The 19,919-nt window shown below is 39.7% G+C and overlaps 2 protein-coding genes across 8 annotated transcripts; both read left to right on the top strand.

Annotated features, from left to right (window-relative positions):
* The first annotated feature begins 1,588 nt into the window (after window positions 1–1,588).
* On the top strand, window positions 1,589–3,776 carry LOC108929194 (D-beta-hydroxybutyrate dehydrogenase, mitochondrial). The gene is made up of 4 exons (XM_018743558.2): window positions 1,589–1,881; window positions 2,006–2,158; window positions 2,825–2,958; window positions 3,168–3,776. The coding sequence occupies exons 1-4, from the start codon at window positions 1,608–1,610 to the stop codon at window positions 3,540–3,542; spliced, it is 936 nt and encodes a 311-aa protein (XP_018599074.2). The 5' UTR covers window positions 1,589–1,607; the 3' UTR covers window positions 3,543–3,776.
* A 1,276-nt stretch (window positions 3,777–5,052) lies between these two features.
* cep43 (centrosomal protein 43) lies at window positions 5,053–19,600 on the top strand. 7 transcript variants are annotated; one of them, XM_018743917.2, is made up of 21 exons: window positions 5,053–5,138; window positions 5,694–5,747; window positions 5,932–5,986; window positions 6,119–6,207; window positions 6,435–6,572; window positions 7,473–7,529; window positions 7,830–7,900; window positions 9,094–9,155; window positions 9,360–9,421; window positions 9,567–9,641; window positions 10,096–10,104; window positions 10,601–10,660; window positions 11,752–11,960; window positions 12,391–12,456; window positions 12,892–12,969; window positions 13,597–13,692; window positions 17,265–17,392; window positions 17,645–17,713; window positions 17,864–17,894; window positions 18,042–18,135; window positions 18,866–19,600. In XM_018743917.2, the coding sequence occupies exons 1-21, from the start codon at window positions 5,055–5,057 to the stop codon at window positions 18,938–18,940; spliced, it is 1,662 nt and encodes a 553-aa protein (XP_018599433.1). In that variant the 5' UTR covers window positions 5,053–5,054; the 3' UTR covers window positions 18,941–19,600. The 7 variants fall into 7 exon arrangements, with proteins under 7 accessions (XP_018599433.1, XP_018599434.1, XP_018599436.1 ...); XM_018743918.2 differs by lacking the exon at window positions 10,096–10,104; XM_018743920.2 differs by lacking the exon at window positions 12,892–12,969.
* Window positions 19,601–19,919: the final 319 nt, after the last annotated feature.

The raw sequence follows: 19,919 nt of genomic DNA, 5'->3' as shown, positions 1-19,919 counted from the left end.
AAGTAAATTATCAAATCACTAAGTGCAAGCATTCCCATCCCCACTCTTCTTCATCTGAGTCCCTGCCCACTACACAACCTCAGTGCACATCTCTGTTGTACTGATTTACAGCAAAAACAACAGCAGCGATCTAATCTGATGACTGTTTGCCTATATCCTTCGAAACAAGGAACTAATTCAAACTCCAGCCATTGTGTAGCTAAGCAATTCACAAGTGCAGAATGACTAGTTGCTTCAGGCATTATCCTCTTGGTAGCAGCACACATTGAAGTCGCACAAAAATTGTCCACTGATACAAATATCCACAGGGTGAAATATGGTGTCTGCTGTCCTCTGGTCTCATAAGGCAACTCAAAAAAGTCTGTAACCTCTGAACAAGTGCACAAATTGGACTAAAATTTAATCCAGTTCAAATAAAAAAGAATATCTCATAAATGAGCAACAAATAAAGAGCAAGTATTTGCAGAGACACTGGAAGTACAAGGCCCAGGTCTTGCATGGTATGTATCCCTCTGGTTTGTATTGTGGTTGAAAGGCTGTCTATGCATTTTTGGTATTTTCCATGGCAACAACATCAGTGTAAGAGTTTTTTTTTAAAACTATACTGTAGCTCATGGCTGATAATGGTGAGGAAACTCATGCACATGTGCACTGGGTGTTAAAAATTGTGATTTATAGTACCTTATGTCTAGTCTTTAAGATCATCTCACCTGTCATGTCCACGCCACCAAGCCAACACGAAACACCTGGGGCACAACGCAGACTGAGGTATAAAAGGCGGTGTCAGACCAGGAGCTGACGCGGAACCTTGTTCAGCCTTTTTGCTTGCAACCTCCTGACTAGTGCTCTACTCCTCCCTGATCCCTGAATCCTTTCCCTGTCTCGTGACCCCAATCCTTCGTCCTTGTACCTCCCTATGATCTATGACCTCGTGCCTGTTTACCGACCTTGCCTTTTGGATTGTCCTTGTTACGACGTTTGCGCCTCGAAGACCCATTGCCTGTTCTGTGACCACGTCTCTCGGATTTCCCTGAATAAACTACGAATTCCACTCCGCACTTGGGTCCGCCACTTCTTTCCAGAACCAGCCTTGACATCACTGTTCCGTGGGAGAGGTTTATTCCACAGAGGACATGCCCTGAGATCTCAGGATTCCAGGACAACCCGGCGCTACAATTATTGGCATGCAATCGTGTGTGCCAAAGCCACAAGTGCGTCATATTAGCAAAGCACCAAAATCAATTTTGTTTGTTAAACCGGTCATCATGTCCTGTGGTTGTATGGTGAATTGGTTACACATGCGGGTAAAAAAAAAAAAAAAATTCCAGGCAACACGTGAGCCTGGTTTGCATAGCACCACTTTTTAACACTTTTAGCAATTTTAATGGTCTTTTTCAGAAGCAGTTCCAAGCCCTAAAAGCTTTATATAGCAGGCGACATTCATCAGAGCACTGAGTGTATCTGCTTCAACAGGGCTAACCATCCAGATGCACAGAGAAGAGGCTCTCGGAATAGCTGCTATTGCCACAGCAGCATACGTGCTCTATTACGGTGACTATCTGACCTGTACGGCCGCCACCATGCTGGTCATCGCTGCTCTGCTCTTGATGCAGCAGAGTGGTAACAGCATGCTATGGGATGCACACGGGAGAGCCGTGTTAATAACGGGATGCGACAGCGGCTTCGGTTTTCACCTGGCCAAGAGGCTCGATGCCATGGGCTTCTGGGTGTTTGCCGGGTGCCTGCTCCCCAAAGGAGAGGGCGCTCAGCTGCTGGCTGGAACATGCTCCAGAAGACTGAAGCTTATAAAGTTAGACGTCACCAAAGACGATGATGTGACACAAGCAAAGATGTTTGTGCAATCAAATCTGCCACAGAAAGGTAAGATACAAGCAAAAAGCAGCAAATTAAGGAATTAAATTTATGTCTAGTGTGTTGAAATGGTATATAAATATAAATGAAGTGCAAACATGTTTTTCTTCACTTTTCTCCTTTGATTCTCAAGGTCTTTGGGCAGTAGTGAACAATGCTGGTATCACAGACTGGGCCGAGACCGAGTGGAACTCGGTGAGCGACTATTACAGATTAGCAGATGTCAACTTGTTTGGCTGCATCAGGACAACTATACCATTCCTGCCGCTGATCCGTTCTTCAAAAGGTAACCGCTTTAGAGAAACTCTTTTTTTTTCTTTGCTTGAACCATTGAATAACCCTAAAAGAATATTGTTAACCACATACCACCATTTTTAATCCAAAACTAAATCCTTACTACAGCTGGGGCAGCTAGTAGTCTAGTGGTTAGAGCTGCTGCTGCCTTCGGGTCTAAAGGCAGCAGGTTGGAGTCTCACCTCCAGCTGTAGTACCCTTGAGCAAAGTACTTACCCTAAATGGCTCCAGTAAAAAAAAAAAAAAAATTAAAAAATTGTCCAGTTGTATAAATGAGTAAATAGTTGTTAGAACCTTCACATTGTAAGTTGCTTTGGAGAAAAGCATCATGTAAATGAATGATTGCAGTATTATCTTTGACTGCAGATGACATCACAAACAAACGTGTTTCTGTAACATAATCTAACTTAAGAGTAAAAGCATTTTTGGAGCAATAGCATTTATAATAATCTATTGTTTTTCCTATTTCTTTCAATTTGCTTCTGAGGGTCACAATGTAAACTACACTTTTATGCATTTTAATTACTGTTTCATTAAAAAAATCTTTGCCTTAATCTATGCTCCTCTTCTTTCTCAATTATGCTGACTTTGTTAATGATGTCTCAGTTTAGAGAATGATGATGCGCTATACCCTGTTTTACATTCCTTTTCTTGTCAGGTCGAGTTGTTTTTATGTCAAGCATTTTTGCCTTTTTCAATTGTTTAAACATGGGATCCTACAGCGTTTCTAAAAGAGGGATGGAGGCGTTTGCTGACTGCTTGAGAGTGGAAATGGCATCTTTTGGTGTCAAGGTGAGCAGTTCACGGATCAAAACCATTTCAGTGCCCATTTTTTTTGTATGCGTTCAAAGGAAGCACTCGTGTAAAACCAGAAATGTATAAATTCAGTTGCTATACAGTTATTGCCTATGTTGTTACGATTCTTTTGAGATGCCATGAGGTTTTTGCCGACCCACTCAAACAGGCTTTAAAAAGTTGCTGTGATCTTTTACATTTCACAGGTCAGCCTCATCCAGCCAGGAAATTTTGGCCCAGCAACAAATATTGTGAAAGAAAAAACAACCCAAGAGATCTGGGACAAACTGGATGAAAATCAGCAGAAGATGTTCAATAAAGAGTACATTGAACTGGCGAATGAGTATTTCAGTGCAACGTGCAAGGAAGGACTTAAAGATGTAAATATTGTCACTGATGCTTTGGTAGATGCACTTACATCCACAAAGCCAAAATTTAGATACCTTCTTGTGAACAGAGTGGACAAGGTATTTTTCACCATGCTTCCTTATTTGCCCACATTTCTGTCTGATACCATCTTTTCTCTGAGTCCTATGTTCTCCAAAAGAAAAATGATGCTGTACTCATCAGGAAAGATATGAAGATGGAAAATTTTTAAACGCAGATTTAATAACCAGTGGTTGAAGGTGTTAATGCCATGAAGAAAACGGCATTTTGTAAAAACTTTCTTACGTAGCAACTACTGGCACCCGGAGATCCTCAAACCGTAAACTGGCAAAATGTGTAGTCTTGTGTTTCAGTTTGAGTGTGAAGGATTTATAATTTATGCTATTATTTTGTACTGATTGTTTACCTTTTAAAATGAAAATCCATGTTGCTCCAAAAATCACGTCCCTGAATTGTCTTGTGTGAAACGTCTAAGTCCGCAGAAAAATAAATCTATCCATCGCTGACCTAAGTAAGGCAGCAGACGAAACCTGCGTGTGCCCTTCCCAAGTTCACATAGCTCATGACACACACACACACACACACACACACTGACTGAAACTGCTTGTCCCAAGCGGGGTCGCAGCAAAGCGGAATCTAATCCAGTAACACGGGGCTGGAGGGGGAGGGGACACACCCAGGATGGGACGCCAGTCCATCACAAGGCACCCCAAGCAGGACTCGAACCCCAGACCCACCAGAGAGCAGGACCCATCCAAGCCTGCTGTGCCACCGCCCCCATGGTAAAATCAGCAGTGTTAGATGAGCACCAAGCTTATACAGCCCCCCCCCGCCAGCTTCAACTACGTGTTCAACTGAGCACTGCCAGCACACAGGGCAGGTTGTTAGCAGAGTATACCTTGCACCATCTCATTGCGAGAGGGGCATTCCTTGTACCCTGGGCCTACTGGACAAAGCTCCTAGCCACCAAAAACCTGTGGTTGCTGAAAGTGAAGAGAATATTATATGGTGCACTTAAATTTAACTTTAATATGGTGACTGTAGATTACCAGCAGTGTTTGAATGAATGAATGAGTGTGTGTATGAGAGGGAGCGAGAAAGAGAGCGAGCTACAGAGAGAGAGTGATGACCCTGCATTAATGGAGTGGCGTCCCATCCTATGCTTCCCCCGTGACCCTGCACAGGAGAAGAAGCTGATAAAAACTGAATACATATATGCATGTATAATACACAGACAGAAACAGTCATTACATAAAAAGTTAAATATTCACGTAGTGTATAAGTTCATTGCTAAGAGGGCTGAAGAATCTACATTGGGACTATTAAACAATTCTGATTCTACAGATTTTTTAGTATTCAAAAATAGACAATAATCAATCATGTACTAAAAAGAAATTAACCAGTTTGCTGTGTCTGTTGTCAAGCTTTCTGATCAACCGCCACCTACGAGGAGAGGTCTTTCACCACTATCTGTAAATTCACGATTAATAATTCGTCAATATACAAAGTTTTCATTTACAAGTGAAAATAAATATTAATATTTAATTTTTGCTTTGTGGAGTTTTTTTTTTTTTTTTTTTTTTACATTTTTTTTTAAATTTTAATACAAATTTAGCTGACTAGTCTTGACTATAAAGCCGAATGTGCGAATGCTAACCGTCAGATATTAAGGTTTGTTTCGGTTGTCTTGGTTAAAAAAAAAAAAAATGTCTGCCGCCGAGGAAGATACCGAGCTGCGGGACCTCCTTGTTCAAAATTTAGAAAACAATGGCGTTCTGAATAAAATTAAGGTAATTAGTGTTTTCAGTGGCGTAGTATAGCGTATGAACATTTGAGGCTATTGATTTGTTATAGTAAATGGTGTGTGAGCAATGGCTAGTAGTTAGCTACTAGCCTAGGCCCAGGCTTGCTGAGCAGTACTACAGATTTTAAATGAATGTGTAACTGTCAGTTAGGAAGTAATTTGCAGGTAATTTACAGAAAAGCAGCTGAACAGTGCAGAAGACAGTTACACAGTGTCAGCTGATTTACTAGTACTTGTTTCATGGACGTGTGTGACTTCCACTACTTGCAATGCAAAACACACAGCTCAGCTGGTAATTGTTTTTAATGGAGAAATTTAGGGTAAGTACCTTACTCAAGAGCAGTACAATAGTAGCAGTAAGGGAGTGTTGAACCTTTGGATACGAATGCAGCTAACTGCTTAGCCTGCTGCCCCTTATTTATATAACGTTCCTCCTTCTTTGATAGTGAATTCAGTTCCATGCATGTGGTTTTGAAGTCACAAATTGTATCAGATAAAAACAAATTCCCCTGAAATGCATGTTGCTGTGGTCATTTTGCAGGCTGAACTGCGTGCTGCTGTGTTCCTTGCATTGGAACAGCAGGACAGAGTGGAGGTAGGTAATGTCTGCTACATGATGATGTAGTGCTCGTGGTGTTATGTGCACACACAGGCAAGGGGGAATCTGTCACGGCACATGTACATTGTACAGCTAAGTCTGAAATATCCCTATATTCTTTCTGCTGTGTTTTAAACCATAGTACTACGGAACATCTAACTGTCACTGTTTATTTTTGTAGAATAAAACTCCACTTGTCAACGAAGGCCTTAAGAAGTTTCTTAATACGAAAGATGGTAAGCATGTTTTGTGTATACATTGTGCCTTGTTAAGTATTTAAGTTTCTTCTGTGATTTGTTTGTGTTTAATTGCATTTTTTTCCCCCGCTCTTTGCACTGTCTGTCTTGTGTGGTGTTTATTCTCTCCAGGGAGATTGGTAGCCAGCCTGATCATAGACTTCCTGCAGGTCTTTGATTTGGACTTCACGCTAGCCGTCTTCCAGCCGGAAATTAACACAGTGAGTATTTTCCCTGTGTGTTTTATCCAATAATGTTTATTAAACAAAAAAAAAAAAAAAAAGCAATATCAGGTGATTGTACTTCACTCACAGGGAAAAGCTGCAGTTTCCTTATGACTTGGTTTGTCTGCTAACACAAGTAGAATCCTGAAACTTTGATATTGGTCATTCTTACATCTTTATCTGACTGCGTGTGTTTTGAACCCTGCATCTATCTATTTGTTTAGCTCAATGGACTGGAGAACCGTGAGGGGGTGGCCCGCGAGCTTGGTATTACCGATCTGGATGCCCACAAGCGCATGCCCCTCCTGCTGGAGCTGGTTAAGAAGAGCAAAGTTAAGGACAGATTACCTGCTGTTTCAGAGGTGAGACATTTCTTTAATATGTCCCTTATTCCTTTTAAACATTTAATATAGTTCTTCTTTTGACTTCTTCTTACAAGGTGATTTACACCTCTCAATTTATGTGATGTTTAAGTACTACTCATTACATTGTACTACATTAAATTCCACAGTGTTGCATTCATTTTAGGTTTAACAGAAGCAGCTCTTACATCTGATGAACTAATTCATTTTCTGAGACCCACCCAAAACACCTCAGACTGTAACCAGTCTATCCCCAATTGTTCATTGCTGTTGTGCATGCCGTTTTCTAAATGCGAAAAGAAATTGATCTAAGACCCTTTGAGTCGTCAGGAATTGTCCATTGGGCAAGGCACAGCAATGAGCTTTGCTGAGTTTTCTCTGCTCAGTGTGTCACTTGGATGGGCTTGCAACATTCGGTGCTTCTTAAAAGATCCCATGTAACTCATCTACCAAATTGCTTGTACTTGTAACTGTAAACTTTTGAAAAGGCACAATGAAACACGAGAAACTAGGACACATTTGTTTTTTCAGAAAGTAGATCGACAACAGGAAAACCATCTTCTGCGAAAAAAAAATGGTGCAATGTAAATTTGCATTGTATTACCCACATTTGACCCACTTATTTTATGGGTTATAAGACCCTGTCATATACTACACAAATGTTAAATTTATGTTTTTATCATTAGTGAAACTTAATTTTCACATTATAGCTCATATGAATGTATAATAATGTATTTTTTAAAATACTGCTGATGTTTGGAAAATGGAGGAAATAACAATGGCTTCCTGTCTAGGATTTGACCCTGTAATCATTTTGCCCCCAAGTGTCTGTGTGCTGTTTCATATTCTAGCACATATATTTTTATGAAAATGACCAATATCTGTTTTGTCATTGTGTAGGAATTATTACCCCGTCAGATTGCTGAGGCCAGAAGAAGGTTCGACTTCTATGACAAGGTGAAATTTTTATTTTTTTTTTCCTCTCCCCCCCGCCCCCACCCCCGTTTAGGGTTTTGCTCTTAGAGAAGGAGTTGGTTGCAAAGTTTTCAACCGCAGATTTTGTCAAAATGTCCTCTCTTTCAGTCACCAATCTGCTTACTCATCAAAAATTTCAAATGAAAAAAAATCCCGTAATCTTTCTGTGTTTTATCCATCAAGTGCTTTGTATTAAGTCATTGTAATCATTCCTTGTTTGTGTTTTTATATATTTCTAGAAATAAACATTCTCACAATCATGTTTTAATTCTCCCCATTCAGGAAAAAAACGGTGAAATAACCAAAGACGAATTGAGAGTTGCATTTTCTGATCTTTTCCCCAGTTTTCACAGGTAAGTTTATGTTTATTTTGTTCAGGTATAACACTTACTCATTTAGCAGACACTTCTCCAAAGCAAGTGATAATATCAAGCTATTTGCAGCTATTTACTCATTTGTACAGCTGGGTAATTTTACTGAAGCAATTTAGGGTAAGTACCTTGCTCAAGGGTGCTACAACTGGTGGGTGGGATTTTAACCTGCAACCTTTGAGTTAAAAAAAAAAAAAAAAAGAAAGAAAAAGGCATCAACTCTAACCATTGTGCAATCTGCTCCCCTAAACACCATAACCATGTTGTTATTAAGAGTTGTCCTTCCTTGCATTTGCAAAGTGTTAGTTGGATAAGGCTCTATGGCCAGTGTAAGCCTTTATGGAGAATTGTTCAGAGTATTCACATGGTCACCAAAGTATTTCCTAGCGAAAACAGTTGCTTTACGGAGCTGTTCATGTCTCTACTGGACCCATCTGTAAGGATGGATTTGAAAAAGTGTCAGTATAGCCTGATGATCAGTCACAGAAAACTAACATAGATTGAAAGCAGTCTGAAAATTAGTGTAATACCAGTTAATCTATGGGCAGCACGGTGGCACAGCAAGTAGTGCTGCTGTCTCACAGCACCTGGGTGGTGCGAGAGGACGTGGGTTCAATCCCCGCTCAGTCTGTGTGGAGTTCGCATGTTCTCCCCATGTCTGCGTGGGTTTTCTCTGGATGCTTCTGTTTCCTCTCACAGTCCAAAGACATGCTTTTCAGGTTCACCCACAGTCTGTGAGTAAAAAAGAGTGTTTCACTGATGTATGGATGAGTGGCCCATTGCAAGTAGTGTATCTAGCAGTGTAAGTCACCTTGGTGAATAAGGTCTGTGGGCTAATAACACTACATGGGCTTCATTGGAAGTCGCTTTGAACAGAAGCATCTGCTGAATAAATAAATCTAATACAATTTTTTTTTAAAACTGCTATGTTAACTTTCTATTATTCAGTATTTGCATTGTGTAATGTCTTTATTGCCTGAAACTTTTTTCAGTATTTTTTTGCTACTGTACAGCATTTAGACGCACGGTGCAGTTTTGTTTGAACTTTATGTACATTTGAAGTTTATTCTTTAAGTAGATTGCATTTTTACAGTACCAGCTTTTACTCAAACTACATCTTAATTTTTCCCCACACATCAAGTTATTGATGCTGAGCTGTCTTGTCTGATTTAAAGGAATATTCTGGAGAGGTATCTGACTGATGAATTGCAAGCCATGGGCCGGGACTTGAGCACTTGTAAGTAATTTTTTCACGTTTACCACTGCCCCATTGATCTTTATTTCAGTTTGCCATGTGATTCCAATATACAAACACCGGAGAGGAAAAAATTAGTACTTTTTCAACGAACTGCTGATACAGTGATTCCTTTTCTTGCCTGGATTTGTCATGGAGGGTTTTCACAGTTTTATATGCAAGTCCTCTTTTTGAAATTGGTTACAGCAATAAACTTCCAAGAATTTCTGGGAATGTACAGGCGATGGTTTACACAGTGCAGAAGTGTGGTAAGTCACATCTCATGGATGTTCTAATATGGATATGTAGTTGGTCTGTTCTTCTACTGTTGCAATGTGTGGTCACTGAAGAGAGAATAGGTACAATGTGAAAGAACTTACTGTAATATTCATATGCACATGTTTTTCTGGAAAGTTCACTAGTGACGGGAGTGATGTTATACAGACATCGAGTAAACTTGCAGAGGAAAGAACCTGCACAACCAGTAAGGTGCGTGACTATTTTGATGTACTATGCAAAAAAACGGAAGTGAAAAGTAGTCAAATCCCTTAAATATTTATAGAAAAAATTGATCTATTGATTCAGTAAACTGTTTCTCTCCCATATGACATCAGTTTAAATTCTGCAAAAGTGAATTCTGTTAAATGTTGTGAATTTAACTTCTCAGGAGGTTCTCTGGGCAGGTGTCTGTCTGAGCATGATGAGGCAGATTCTCTAGGTCCTGAACGAAGAAAATGAGCTTCTGTGTTCCATAGCATGACGTCAGCTCTTAGTGCTCAGGGAATGCCCCGACAGAATGCCCCTAGAGAACACGCCCCTTTGCCACGCATTGTTTGTTTTTTTTTTTTTTTTTTTTTTCCTCCCTGTTGTGTGTCTGCAGACAAAGGACTCATAACTGGCTATAAGTGTTTAATTTTTCTTTTTTTCTGCTGTCTGTGGAAAGGACAACGAGGTTAGTAGAGCTCAATGTCATGTATACAGTCCTAGTCTGTCCACTGCCTCTCCCACCCTCCAGCGAATAAGTAGTAGCATGTTAAACCACTGAGTCTTTTCTGAAGTACAAAACATGGAAATCAAAATGATCTCATCTGGAAATGCCAAGCAGTAGGGACTGCCCTCATTTCATGTGACTCCAACAATTGGTAGCTGTTAAATTCGTTGAACCCATACGGGGTCGCGGGGAACCGGAGCCAACCGTGTGTGTGTGTGTGTGTGTGTGTGTGTGTGTGTGTGTGTGTGTGTGTGTGTGTGTGTAAATTTGTTGACATTTGTTATTCCTGGAACTGATTTAACAGCAGTCCATGCACACAGTTTCTTTTTCATGGTCATCATTTTTGTACACAATGAACTAGTTAAAGCTACAGCTTTTTTTCACCTCACTTTTATAGCTACTTGAAATGATGGTGATGAGTTAAGCTAGACATTCATTTCTATGTTCTTATGCTCAGATACCCAGGTATAAAGGATTTATTAAGCACAGTGAGGAGCTGGAGACAGCTGGTTCCAAGGTAATGTGATAATGAGAGACAAGTCAAGGGTTTCCTCTTATACAAGTCCAGCTAGGATTCAACTGGGGCACTTTTCATGTGGGCTGCACTGAAATTGAATGCAGATTGATCGACAACTCTCTAACTTGATTGTCCCTGTATCTGACTTTGGGCACGAACCACTGAGGTCAAAAAGCAACAAACGATTTGTTTTCTTAACTGGCTCTAACATAAAAAATTTCCCCTTTTAATTGTTGAGTTGGTATAGAATGGGCTTGCATTGTCTCATTGTTAGCCAGGGTGAAGTGAAAGCATAAATTATATTGACACAGATCAAAACTAGAAGTACACATTTTGTCTCCTGTGAGATGTGGAAGAATAGGTTATTCTGAGCACCGGGTTTTGTAGGCATTTAAAGATGTCCATCTTTTCATATGTTCGCAACCCCGGACTGAGAACTTTGTATAATCACGCAGCATATCCCCCCCTCCTTTAACAAACTGGTTGCTCTTATACTTGCATGTCATTATGTGCCGTGAGTTTCTTTCGTGGTGACCTTTTCATTGTTTCAATTGTGAAAATACTGGTTTTGGTTCTTATGACCCTCTTACTTTTTATGATGGGTATTATCTTTCAGGAGGTCACTTCAGTTTCTCTTTTGTCACAATCCATGGTTTCCACATATTAACTATTAATTTTTATAAACTTTACAGTGGTTTTTCTGCAAGTCCATACTCCACTATCATAAACATTGTCTTGATTCAAGATATTTTCACTTGACATTCCCTTTAAAGCTGCATGGTCATGGTGGGGACAAGGAAAATTATACTTATCAAAGAAAGATTAAATTTAAAAAAAAAGACATGCTCTAAATTCTGATCTTGATCTGAATTTTTTACTCTTAGTGTCACTAAGACTTACCTTGGCTTTGTCTCTCATTGAAATCAATTTATTGCTGCATGTTTCATACGCTAATGATAGAGCAACAACTGCGTAGAAATAAGATTATCTAGTCTGTAAACTTCCGGAATTGCATGGAATAAAGGGTTGTCTGTGCTTGTGGATAAGGTTTGGCACTACTGTCCTGAAGACTGGCTTTGACTGTTCCACAGCCTCAGGAAGTCAGCCACACTGATCTCATCATGACTTGTGATGCTTCAAAAACTAAGAGCCAATCAGTAACTTCAGCGCAGGAGACCAGGCAAGAAGACTCTGGCCTGTTGGGTAGAAAAATGCTAGGACTGGGTGTGGAGGAAGATAATGATGAGGGGGATTCCTTCTTTGATGACCCTCTGCCACAACCCCAGAAGACTTATGGCTGGTAAGATGCTTCAACCCAAGGTGTTCTGCCTTGGGGAAGTATACTTTTTTTTTTTTTTTTTTAAAAACATATATACAGAATCCTTAATTTTTTGACAATGTAGTAATTTTCCCCCAACAGGTACTGAAAGGTACATCTGTTCCAAAGTAAAGGGGTTCTAACCTCCATATGGTCTGTGTATATATCTTATTAATATGCATTATTTATTTTGTCTGTGACTCGAATGATTGCAACTGACGTAAAGAGTTGTGTATATGATTCACACTTTCAAAATAATGTGAGTGCATATTTTGATGAATGGTTCTGTTTCATCAAGGTAAGGATATATAATTTGGACAGAATATGTTCCAATAGCACTGTGCTCAATTTTCTCACTTTTTTTTCTCTCTCTCTTTTTTTTTTTTTTTTTAAATGCTGCATTTCGGAGTAGTAGTCTGTCTGTTGGGGATAAAAATAATTCAGGAACTTTCTCTGAAAAGAAAAATAGTCACAAAGAGTAAGTACAAAATTCTTTAGGTTGTGCACATAGATTACATGCTATATTCAAACTTTTTTTTTTTTTTGGTTTATGACATACTTTTCGGAATATTGATACATGAGTATTCAATAGTTACTGAAACAAAATTGCAGTGATCTTATTTATGGTTTGTATTTTTTCCCTAATTTGAAGTTGTTGTCTATCATGTCTGCTTATGAATCTATTGCCACAGTTTATAAACTCATTAGAACTGAGTTCCTGCAGTCTTTAATAATAAAGAAAAATCATCAGGCTATGATGTGACCTTGTTGAAGGATGGGGGAATCATAGCTGGTATGAAGGGGACAGGCCCCAATCAGCGCCATGATAGGCTGCTGCTTGTGTCCTCCACTGCTCTGTTCTTTCCTTCCTTTTTTCTCTTCCTGTGTTTATGTGTTTTTCCTCACCACAAAGAATAAGCCCCTCAGAGAAGGAGAAAAGTGTGTCTGGGGATTCCTTTTCCCAAATGAGGAAGATGAGTAGCCTCACTGAGTAAGTGTGCAGTGGACGCATGTCTTCTGCCAGGGACTCCAAAAGAACATCTGAACCCCCCTCCCACAGTCTCAAGAATGCAGTGTTAACAACATTACTAACAGCTGTATATTGTGAAAGGACAAGCCTTGGACCTTACATTTTGAAAGGATATACTGATGCTACTGTGTTTTGTGTTTGCCCATTAATAAATATTTGGCTGCAGTTGTACAAACCTCACCATGACCATTATGCTAAATTGGGTTTTTGTGAGAGGAGGGAGAGAACATGGGTGTTGATGCCTCTTAAGGAAGGGTTTGTATGGTAGAACAAACTAATCTTTTAGTTGAAACTGCCACAAGATTTAAACTTGTAATATTCTCAGTACCAACTTTTTTTTTCTTCCCCTTTTTTTTTTAATGGAGGAGAAACTTTGTTCTGTTTTTTACTCCCTAATGAACGTGAGACAAGTTTGGAAGGATGCTGTTTTTTTTTTTTGGGGGGGGGGGGATTATGATCATGTATTGACAGTGGTTCAGCATGCAAGATCGTGTGTGTGATCGTTTGTGATCGTGTGTCCTTCAGTCTCTGCGCTCCTCTGTCTTTGCTATTTCTGCTCACTGTCTGCACTCTCCTGGCACCTGTCAGCCTCTCTGCCATACACAGCGACTGTGAGGATGAGGCAGGGGACCCCTTTTCAGACCATGGTAATGGGGGACCTTGCAGTTCTGAGCCTGATGGGAGGTGAGCTCAGGCCACAGTTTGCTGTGCCTGGATCTTTAATACCTCTGGTTTGGAATGGTCCATTAACTGCAGTGTTTCACCCAGAAAGGTTGTCTCTTAAAGATTAAAACACCAAAATAAGAGGTAGTTTTTATTCATGATGATGATGATGATGATGATGATGATTCGTACATACTTTATAATACTTGTAACAATATTTCAGCTTTTTTATTTTTTTCATTCACTCGCTCACTTTCAATAACCTCTCATTCATTGTGGGATGGACATCCAGAGACTGTCAAGGACAGGGATCCTAGGTCATAGGACATGGGATTGGCTACACCCTAGATGGAGACATTGTAGGCATAGGGATGTTTGCTGTGTAAAGAAATAATGTCTTTCACTCTGCAAATCATGTTTATGCTATAGGAGTGCTGTGTAGCCATAATAACAAATATTTCATGTTGTATGAGCTTTGCATGATTGCAACATTTACAGATATGTAAGGGTCTTGTTATAAAAGCTGTTTTATATGACTGAAATGGGAGCTAGTAGTTACATGTTTACAGGCAGTCCCTGAATTATGGACAAGTTCAGTGTCCTCAGTCCGTCTTTAAGTTGGATTTTAACGTAAATTGGAATAGTTGGGTATGGTGGGTATCTAATGTCAGTTGTCAAATGTTTGACTTAGTATATTGTGTACCTTTCTATGAATAAAAAACATTAAAGAATGACTTGGAATACACTAAAACATCTTTATAACAAAACAGTAATAATACATTTATATTTATTCATTTAGCAGACACTTTTGTCCAAAGCGACATACATCTCACCAAAAAGTACAATTTATGCAGTACAGTGAGAGAAGGAGACATAGCTGCAGACATGAAAGTCTCAAGCAAACCTAGTTTGTTCCCTACCACTTGCTGCACCGAGGTTCATCGTTTGAGTAGGTGCGTAAGACACAGGATATACAAATCCCAATACCCTCCCACCAATTTTTTTTTTTTTTAAATATAAGATACACAAATGAGCAGTACAATACCAGAGTAATGGCTGAATAAAAGTTGTATCTGGGGATACAATGTGATAAGATAATGAGATGTATGTTGCTTTGGAGAAAAGCATCTGCTACATGAATAAGTGTAAGTGCAGGGTTGTTTATTCAGAATCAATCATCAAACGTGTTCTCATGGTTGGGAACGGGTGAATGGCAGGTAGATCGGTGAACTGAACGGAGGCAAGGATCCGAAATCGTGGTTAAGGGACAAGGCAGGCGGTCGTTATCAAAGAGACATGGAATGGGGTTTGGGAACGATGAAGAGCAAAAGAAGGGGAGCTTTGAGTACACGCTGGGGGGTTGGAGTAAGATTCCGCATCTGGGAAGAAGTGTCTTTTGTAGCAAGTGCTGAGAGAGAAAGAGCGCGAGAGAGCAAAACATTAAAGAACTTTAATGTTCGCCTTATCCATTGTTCATTGGCGTTTTACCTTTCACTTTATTCTCTAGTTTCAGTCGTGATCGTTTTCTTGGATGCATCACCATCACTTGCATCATATTTACGCTTCAGTGCCATGGTTAGGAAGGTAAAAACAAAAAAAAATTAAAGCCAAATACAGTAACATGAGACACTCAATGGCAAGAAGGAAGTCTGTCCTGCCTCAGACTCACGAGCCAACAAACCGCTGTAAACGTGCAATGTTTTGATGCACTTTGCAAAATAGTGCCTGTTTATTATTATCATTGTATATACAGTAATTTAAATTTTTAATATAGGCTTAATTATGATGTTTTCATTTGATTGTTACTTAAGGGTGACAAAATCAACTTCCAGTCAGTAAGGAGGTGGTTTGTAAGTACAGGTTGTACATAAGTTGAACGTTCGTAACTCGGGGACTGCTTGTATTTCTATACTTATTTGTGTAGGGCCTCGGGATTAGACCGATTCCTGCACTTTACCCTTAATCAAGGAATTTATCCTGAACTGAAGCAGGAAAAATTATACTTGTATATAAATGAATAAATCATTGTGAGTTTCTTTAGAGAAAAGTGTCAGCTGAATGAGTTAATAGTAGTGTTGAATCTGCTGGTTCAGTTGTGATATTTTAACTAAATGGTTATGGTTGGGGCGGGGGTGCTGTGGTGCAGTGGGCTTAGCTGGATCCTGCTCTCTGGCAGGTGTGGGATTTGAGTCCCGCTTGGGGTGCCTTGTAGCGGACTGGCATCCCGGCTTCCCGTCCTGGGTGTGTGCCCTCCAGCCCCACGCCCCGTTGCCGGGTTAGGCTCCGGCTTGCTGTGTCCCCGCTCAGGACAAGTGGCTTCAGCGTGTGTGTGCGTGTGTGTGTGTGCGTGTGTGTGTGTGTGTGTGTGTGTGTTGGGGTTATGATTGGTTGGGACTGTCAATGTGATAGGAAGTAAAGTATTTTCAGCCCTTGGTTTTGTTATAGAAGTATAGCGTTCCTGTGTTTTGCAGAGTGATATACCTAGTAGGGAGTGAATTACTTGTTGTAGAGGTAAAGTGACTATGTAGCTTTTTTTTTTTTTTTTTTTTTTTTTTTTTTTTTTTTTTTAAAATTAAATTGAATAAGCCTGTTGAATGAAAAAAGGGTATACATTTCATAAACTGTTGTAGTGGTTGTTCTTTGTATGGGGCCTTCATATATGAGGGCTGGGTTTAATTTTTAGAATTTTTTTTTTTTTTTTTTTTTTTTTTTTTGTTTTGTTAAATTATCACAAACTATCTAATATAGGAACATCTGCAAAACACAAGTAAAGATGGCATTTGCATTTCTGCACCTTATCTTTATTGTTGATGTTACCAAAGGAATGTCTCAAGTGTTGTGGCTCTGGATCATCGCCGCCACCCCCCCCCCCCCCCCGCCTTTTTTTTTTTTTTTTTTTTAATTTCCTTCCTTTCTAAAGGTTTTTTTTTCCCCTTGCATCATGCTCTTCTACATTATGTGATACTTTTGGAAAGCTGCAGGTAGTGAAATGTTCAGGGTTTTCACCTTGCAAAATGAAGGCCCTCTGCTTAAATCATATTCCACTCTTGTCCACTTGATCAAGGCACTCATTCTAGATTCCTCCAGTAAAAAAACTCTACTGTATAAATGGGTGCATAACTATAAGTAACCTGACAAAGGTGTTTGGTAAATAAAGGTGAATCAGCTTTGTATGTTCCTCGTTGTCAGTCTCCCTCAGTGCTTGTTGTTGGTGTTTAGGATCTGTTAACCCATTCATATCATTGCAGTTTAAACATGGTCTTTTGTGTGATGTCTGGTCATTTTCACAACTACTTTCATATGAGCAATGATTTTGGTAGGTTCTGCATTTTTACAGAAGGTAGCACTGACTTTGGCCCTGTTAAACTTGTTTTTGATGGTTTGTGCAGTGATCAAAGCACTTTTATCAGCTCTGTCATATATTGATAAATGCATTCTTAATGTATCTTCATGCAGTCCAGCATTGCTAGTTAAGGAGACTCTCAGCAGGTAGTTTTGTCCTCTAATCTGTGGATATGACAATTTGTCTACATAAAAAAGAATTGGGGGAGGGGCCCTTGATGTCTTAATCTGCATTTTTCATCCCTTCACAGGCATCCAAGCCCTGGTAAACCAGCTGATAGCTCTCCCGCCTCCCTGTCTGATGGGCCCCCGTCAAAGAGCATCACAAAGCCACTATCTGGAGAGCCCTTGTCGAAAGATTCACTGGACACCAAGAGCAGTAAGCAGTACATTACTAGGAAAGAAATGGGAATGGTTTAGGTGATTATAAGAGAGTAAAAGAGGGTATGCGGCGATTAGAGAAATCAGAATTGGTAGGTGTGAATAAGTATATACAAATTATTTGTAACCCCAGAATATTTTTATTTTTTAAACAAACTAGACCTTTTTTGACGAGCTGCTGTGGTAAATGTTGAATTACAGAATAGATTAAAGGAGAACATTGCTGATGTCTAGTTACCTCTCACTGCAGGTAATCGCAATGATGGAGCATTCAAAAATTCAAAGACAAACAGTGATAAAAATGCTTCCATTGGTTTGGGTAGGTTTCGTTCCTCTTTCACCCCACACACTGAGGGCTGGGAGCCAGTCCCCTGGAACTGATCTGTGGGCCACAGTGCAGAACTAAGATTTTTTTGGTTTTAATCACAAAAGTCACTCTTGTATGACCTTTTTCCCCCCCCACCTACAGATGAGGATGACTATGACGATGATTTTAACAGGTACATTGGTATTTTTGTGGTTTTGAGTTTGTTAGTCTTTCTAGAGCTCTTATTGGTGGAAACCAATTATTTTAGAAGAAGTAGGAAACCACACGTATCCTTCTTGATTCTTGTTGGTTTTTCACATTCTTATCTCGTCTTGTCCAGCACTAGCCGCCAATCTGATAATTCCAAAAGCGAAGTGAGCATCGGAGAAGAGATCGAAGAGGTTTCTATCGAGGGACCTGACAGCAGCGATAAGGTATATGAAATGACACCACAAGAGTTCTGAGTCTGTCCACAAGTCAGATTACAGCATGCTTGCATAGCACATTGCACACTAGCATAAAGTTGTGTCACTGTCTGAAAGAGGATATGAGTTCGAAGGGAATTGAGCAAAGAGGAAGGACAACAGTATTTGACCACAGTAGGAATAAGGAACTTGATTTCAAAAGCAGGCCTCGTTTGTGCAGCGATAAAATTACTTAGCCCCAAGTGTGTGCTCATTGTGGCACCTGATATCATCAGTCCAGAATGAATACATTTCCACCAAGATTTGGACAAGAACTGGCTTTTCTACCTTTATTTTGTGGTAGCTCCCCCAAATTCCTTTAAAACTATAACATCTGTTATGTCTGGCATCTTAAGATCTTGTTGATGCACCTTTGCCAAAATAGTCATCGCAAGTGCTGGGAACAAAATTCCTTTGTCAGACTTCAGGTAAACAATTACTGCTCCAGTTCTGCAGTGTAAGGCTAAATGAACATCACAGCATTTGTTGATGCCAAAAAAATAAAATTTGTGATCAAAGAAATGTGAAGGTGAACTCGAGTGTTGGGAGTTAGGGGGAGTACCCTGGTGTGCATGCTACTGCTGTATCGGAGCCTACGGTGCTGTAGCTGTGCATCAGATGAGCACATGTCACACCTCCTTCGGTCAGCCACATTCCTACTCGTTTTGTCTCTCTGCCTCTGCAAATTTCTCTTCCACAGCTGGAGGATATCACGCAGGACCTCAGCATCTCTCAGCTGAGTCAAGTTGCTGACTACATGGAAGACGTGTCCTGAACTCAGATGACATCTTTACCCTTATTTAGTCGTCATGTATAGCATGTCTTCTACTGTATATTTGTAATTGTGCCAACTGGGTTAGAAACGGCAACAATGTTAAAGCTGGACTATGTAAAGATGATACTGGATTTAAAAAGTTTAAACTTATTTATTTTAACTGCCTGTTCTCTTGAATGGTATGAAAGCCCATAGTGTGTACTGTAGTTTTAGTCAGCAGTATATGTTGTCGTAGAAACGGTGTGTGAGCCCAGTGGAGGCGAAGTGGTATGTGGTTAATCGTGAGGTTAGTGCTCCTGCACATGCTGCTGCAGTTATGTCATATACATAACCAAATGTGGACTCGTTTTTACACTGCTCCTCTTTCCTGCGCTACTGTGCTGATAGTAATGTCTTCAGTGTAATGTTGCCTCTACTGGCTTTCTACCAAAGCTGGGCAGTTTAAGTCTAACCATACACCCAGGTTTCTTATTATGAAATGTAAAAGGTTTTTATTGAATGAAAGATGAAATTTTTGAATACTGTAATTTTAACTAACTAATGCTGTGCACAGAGCTTTTGGCAATTATGTAAATGTTAATTACTACCTCCGAATAAAATTGAGGATGAGAATTGTTTCAGTGTTTGTGGAAAAGAACTCTATGCATTAAACTAATTTTTAAGGCATATAAACCACAGTGGTGTGAGTTTATGTAATCTTTTCAGCAGTAGTAGATGACAATACTGGAGCCAAGCAATGGTATGTAACCCTGGAAAATATTTTAGAAATGGAATCGGTAATGCAAAATAGAGTACATTGTTACTCAATCTATGGCCAAATACCTTTGCACATGACAGGAATGAGGAGTGGTCAGTAACAATCTGAATAATTTATTTTTCTTTTCCCTTTTAAGATTTTGTTGACAACCTCTGAAAAGAATTGGTAAAGCTTGTACAAATTAGAATCAATCTAAAAACGGTTTAAAAAAAGGAGAACTTA

Source organism: Scleropages formosus, chromosome 1, assembly GCF_900964775.1.
Source record: "Scleropages formosus chromosome 1, fSclFor1.1, whole genome shotgun sequence".
Lineage (NCBI taxonomy): Eukaryota > Metazoa > Chordata > Actinopteri > Osteoglossiformes > Osteoglossidae > Scleropages > Scleropages formosus.
The sequence above is the reverse complement of the archived record's forward strand: the minus strand, read 5'-3'. Positions and strand labels throughout refer to the sequence as shown.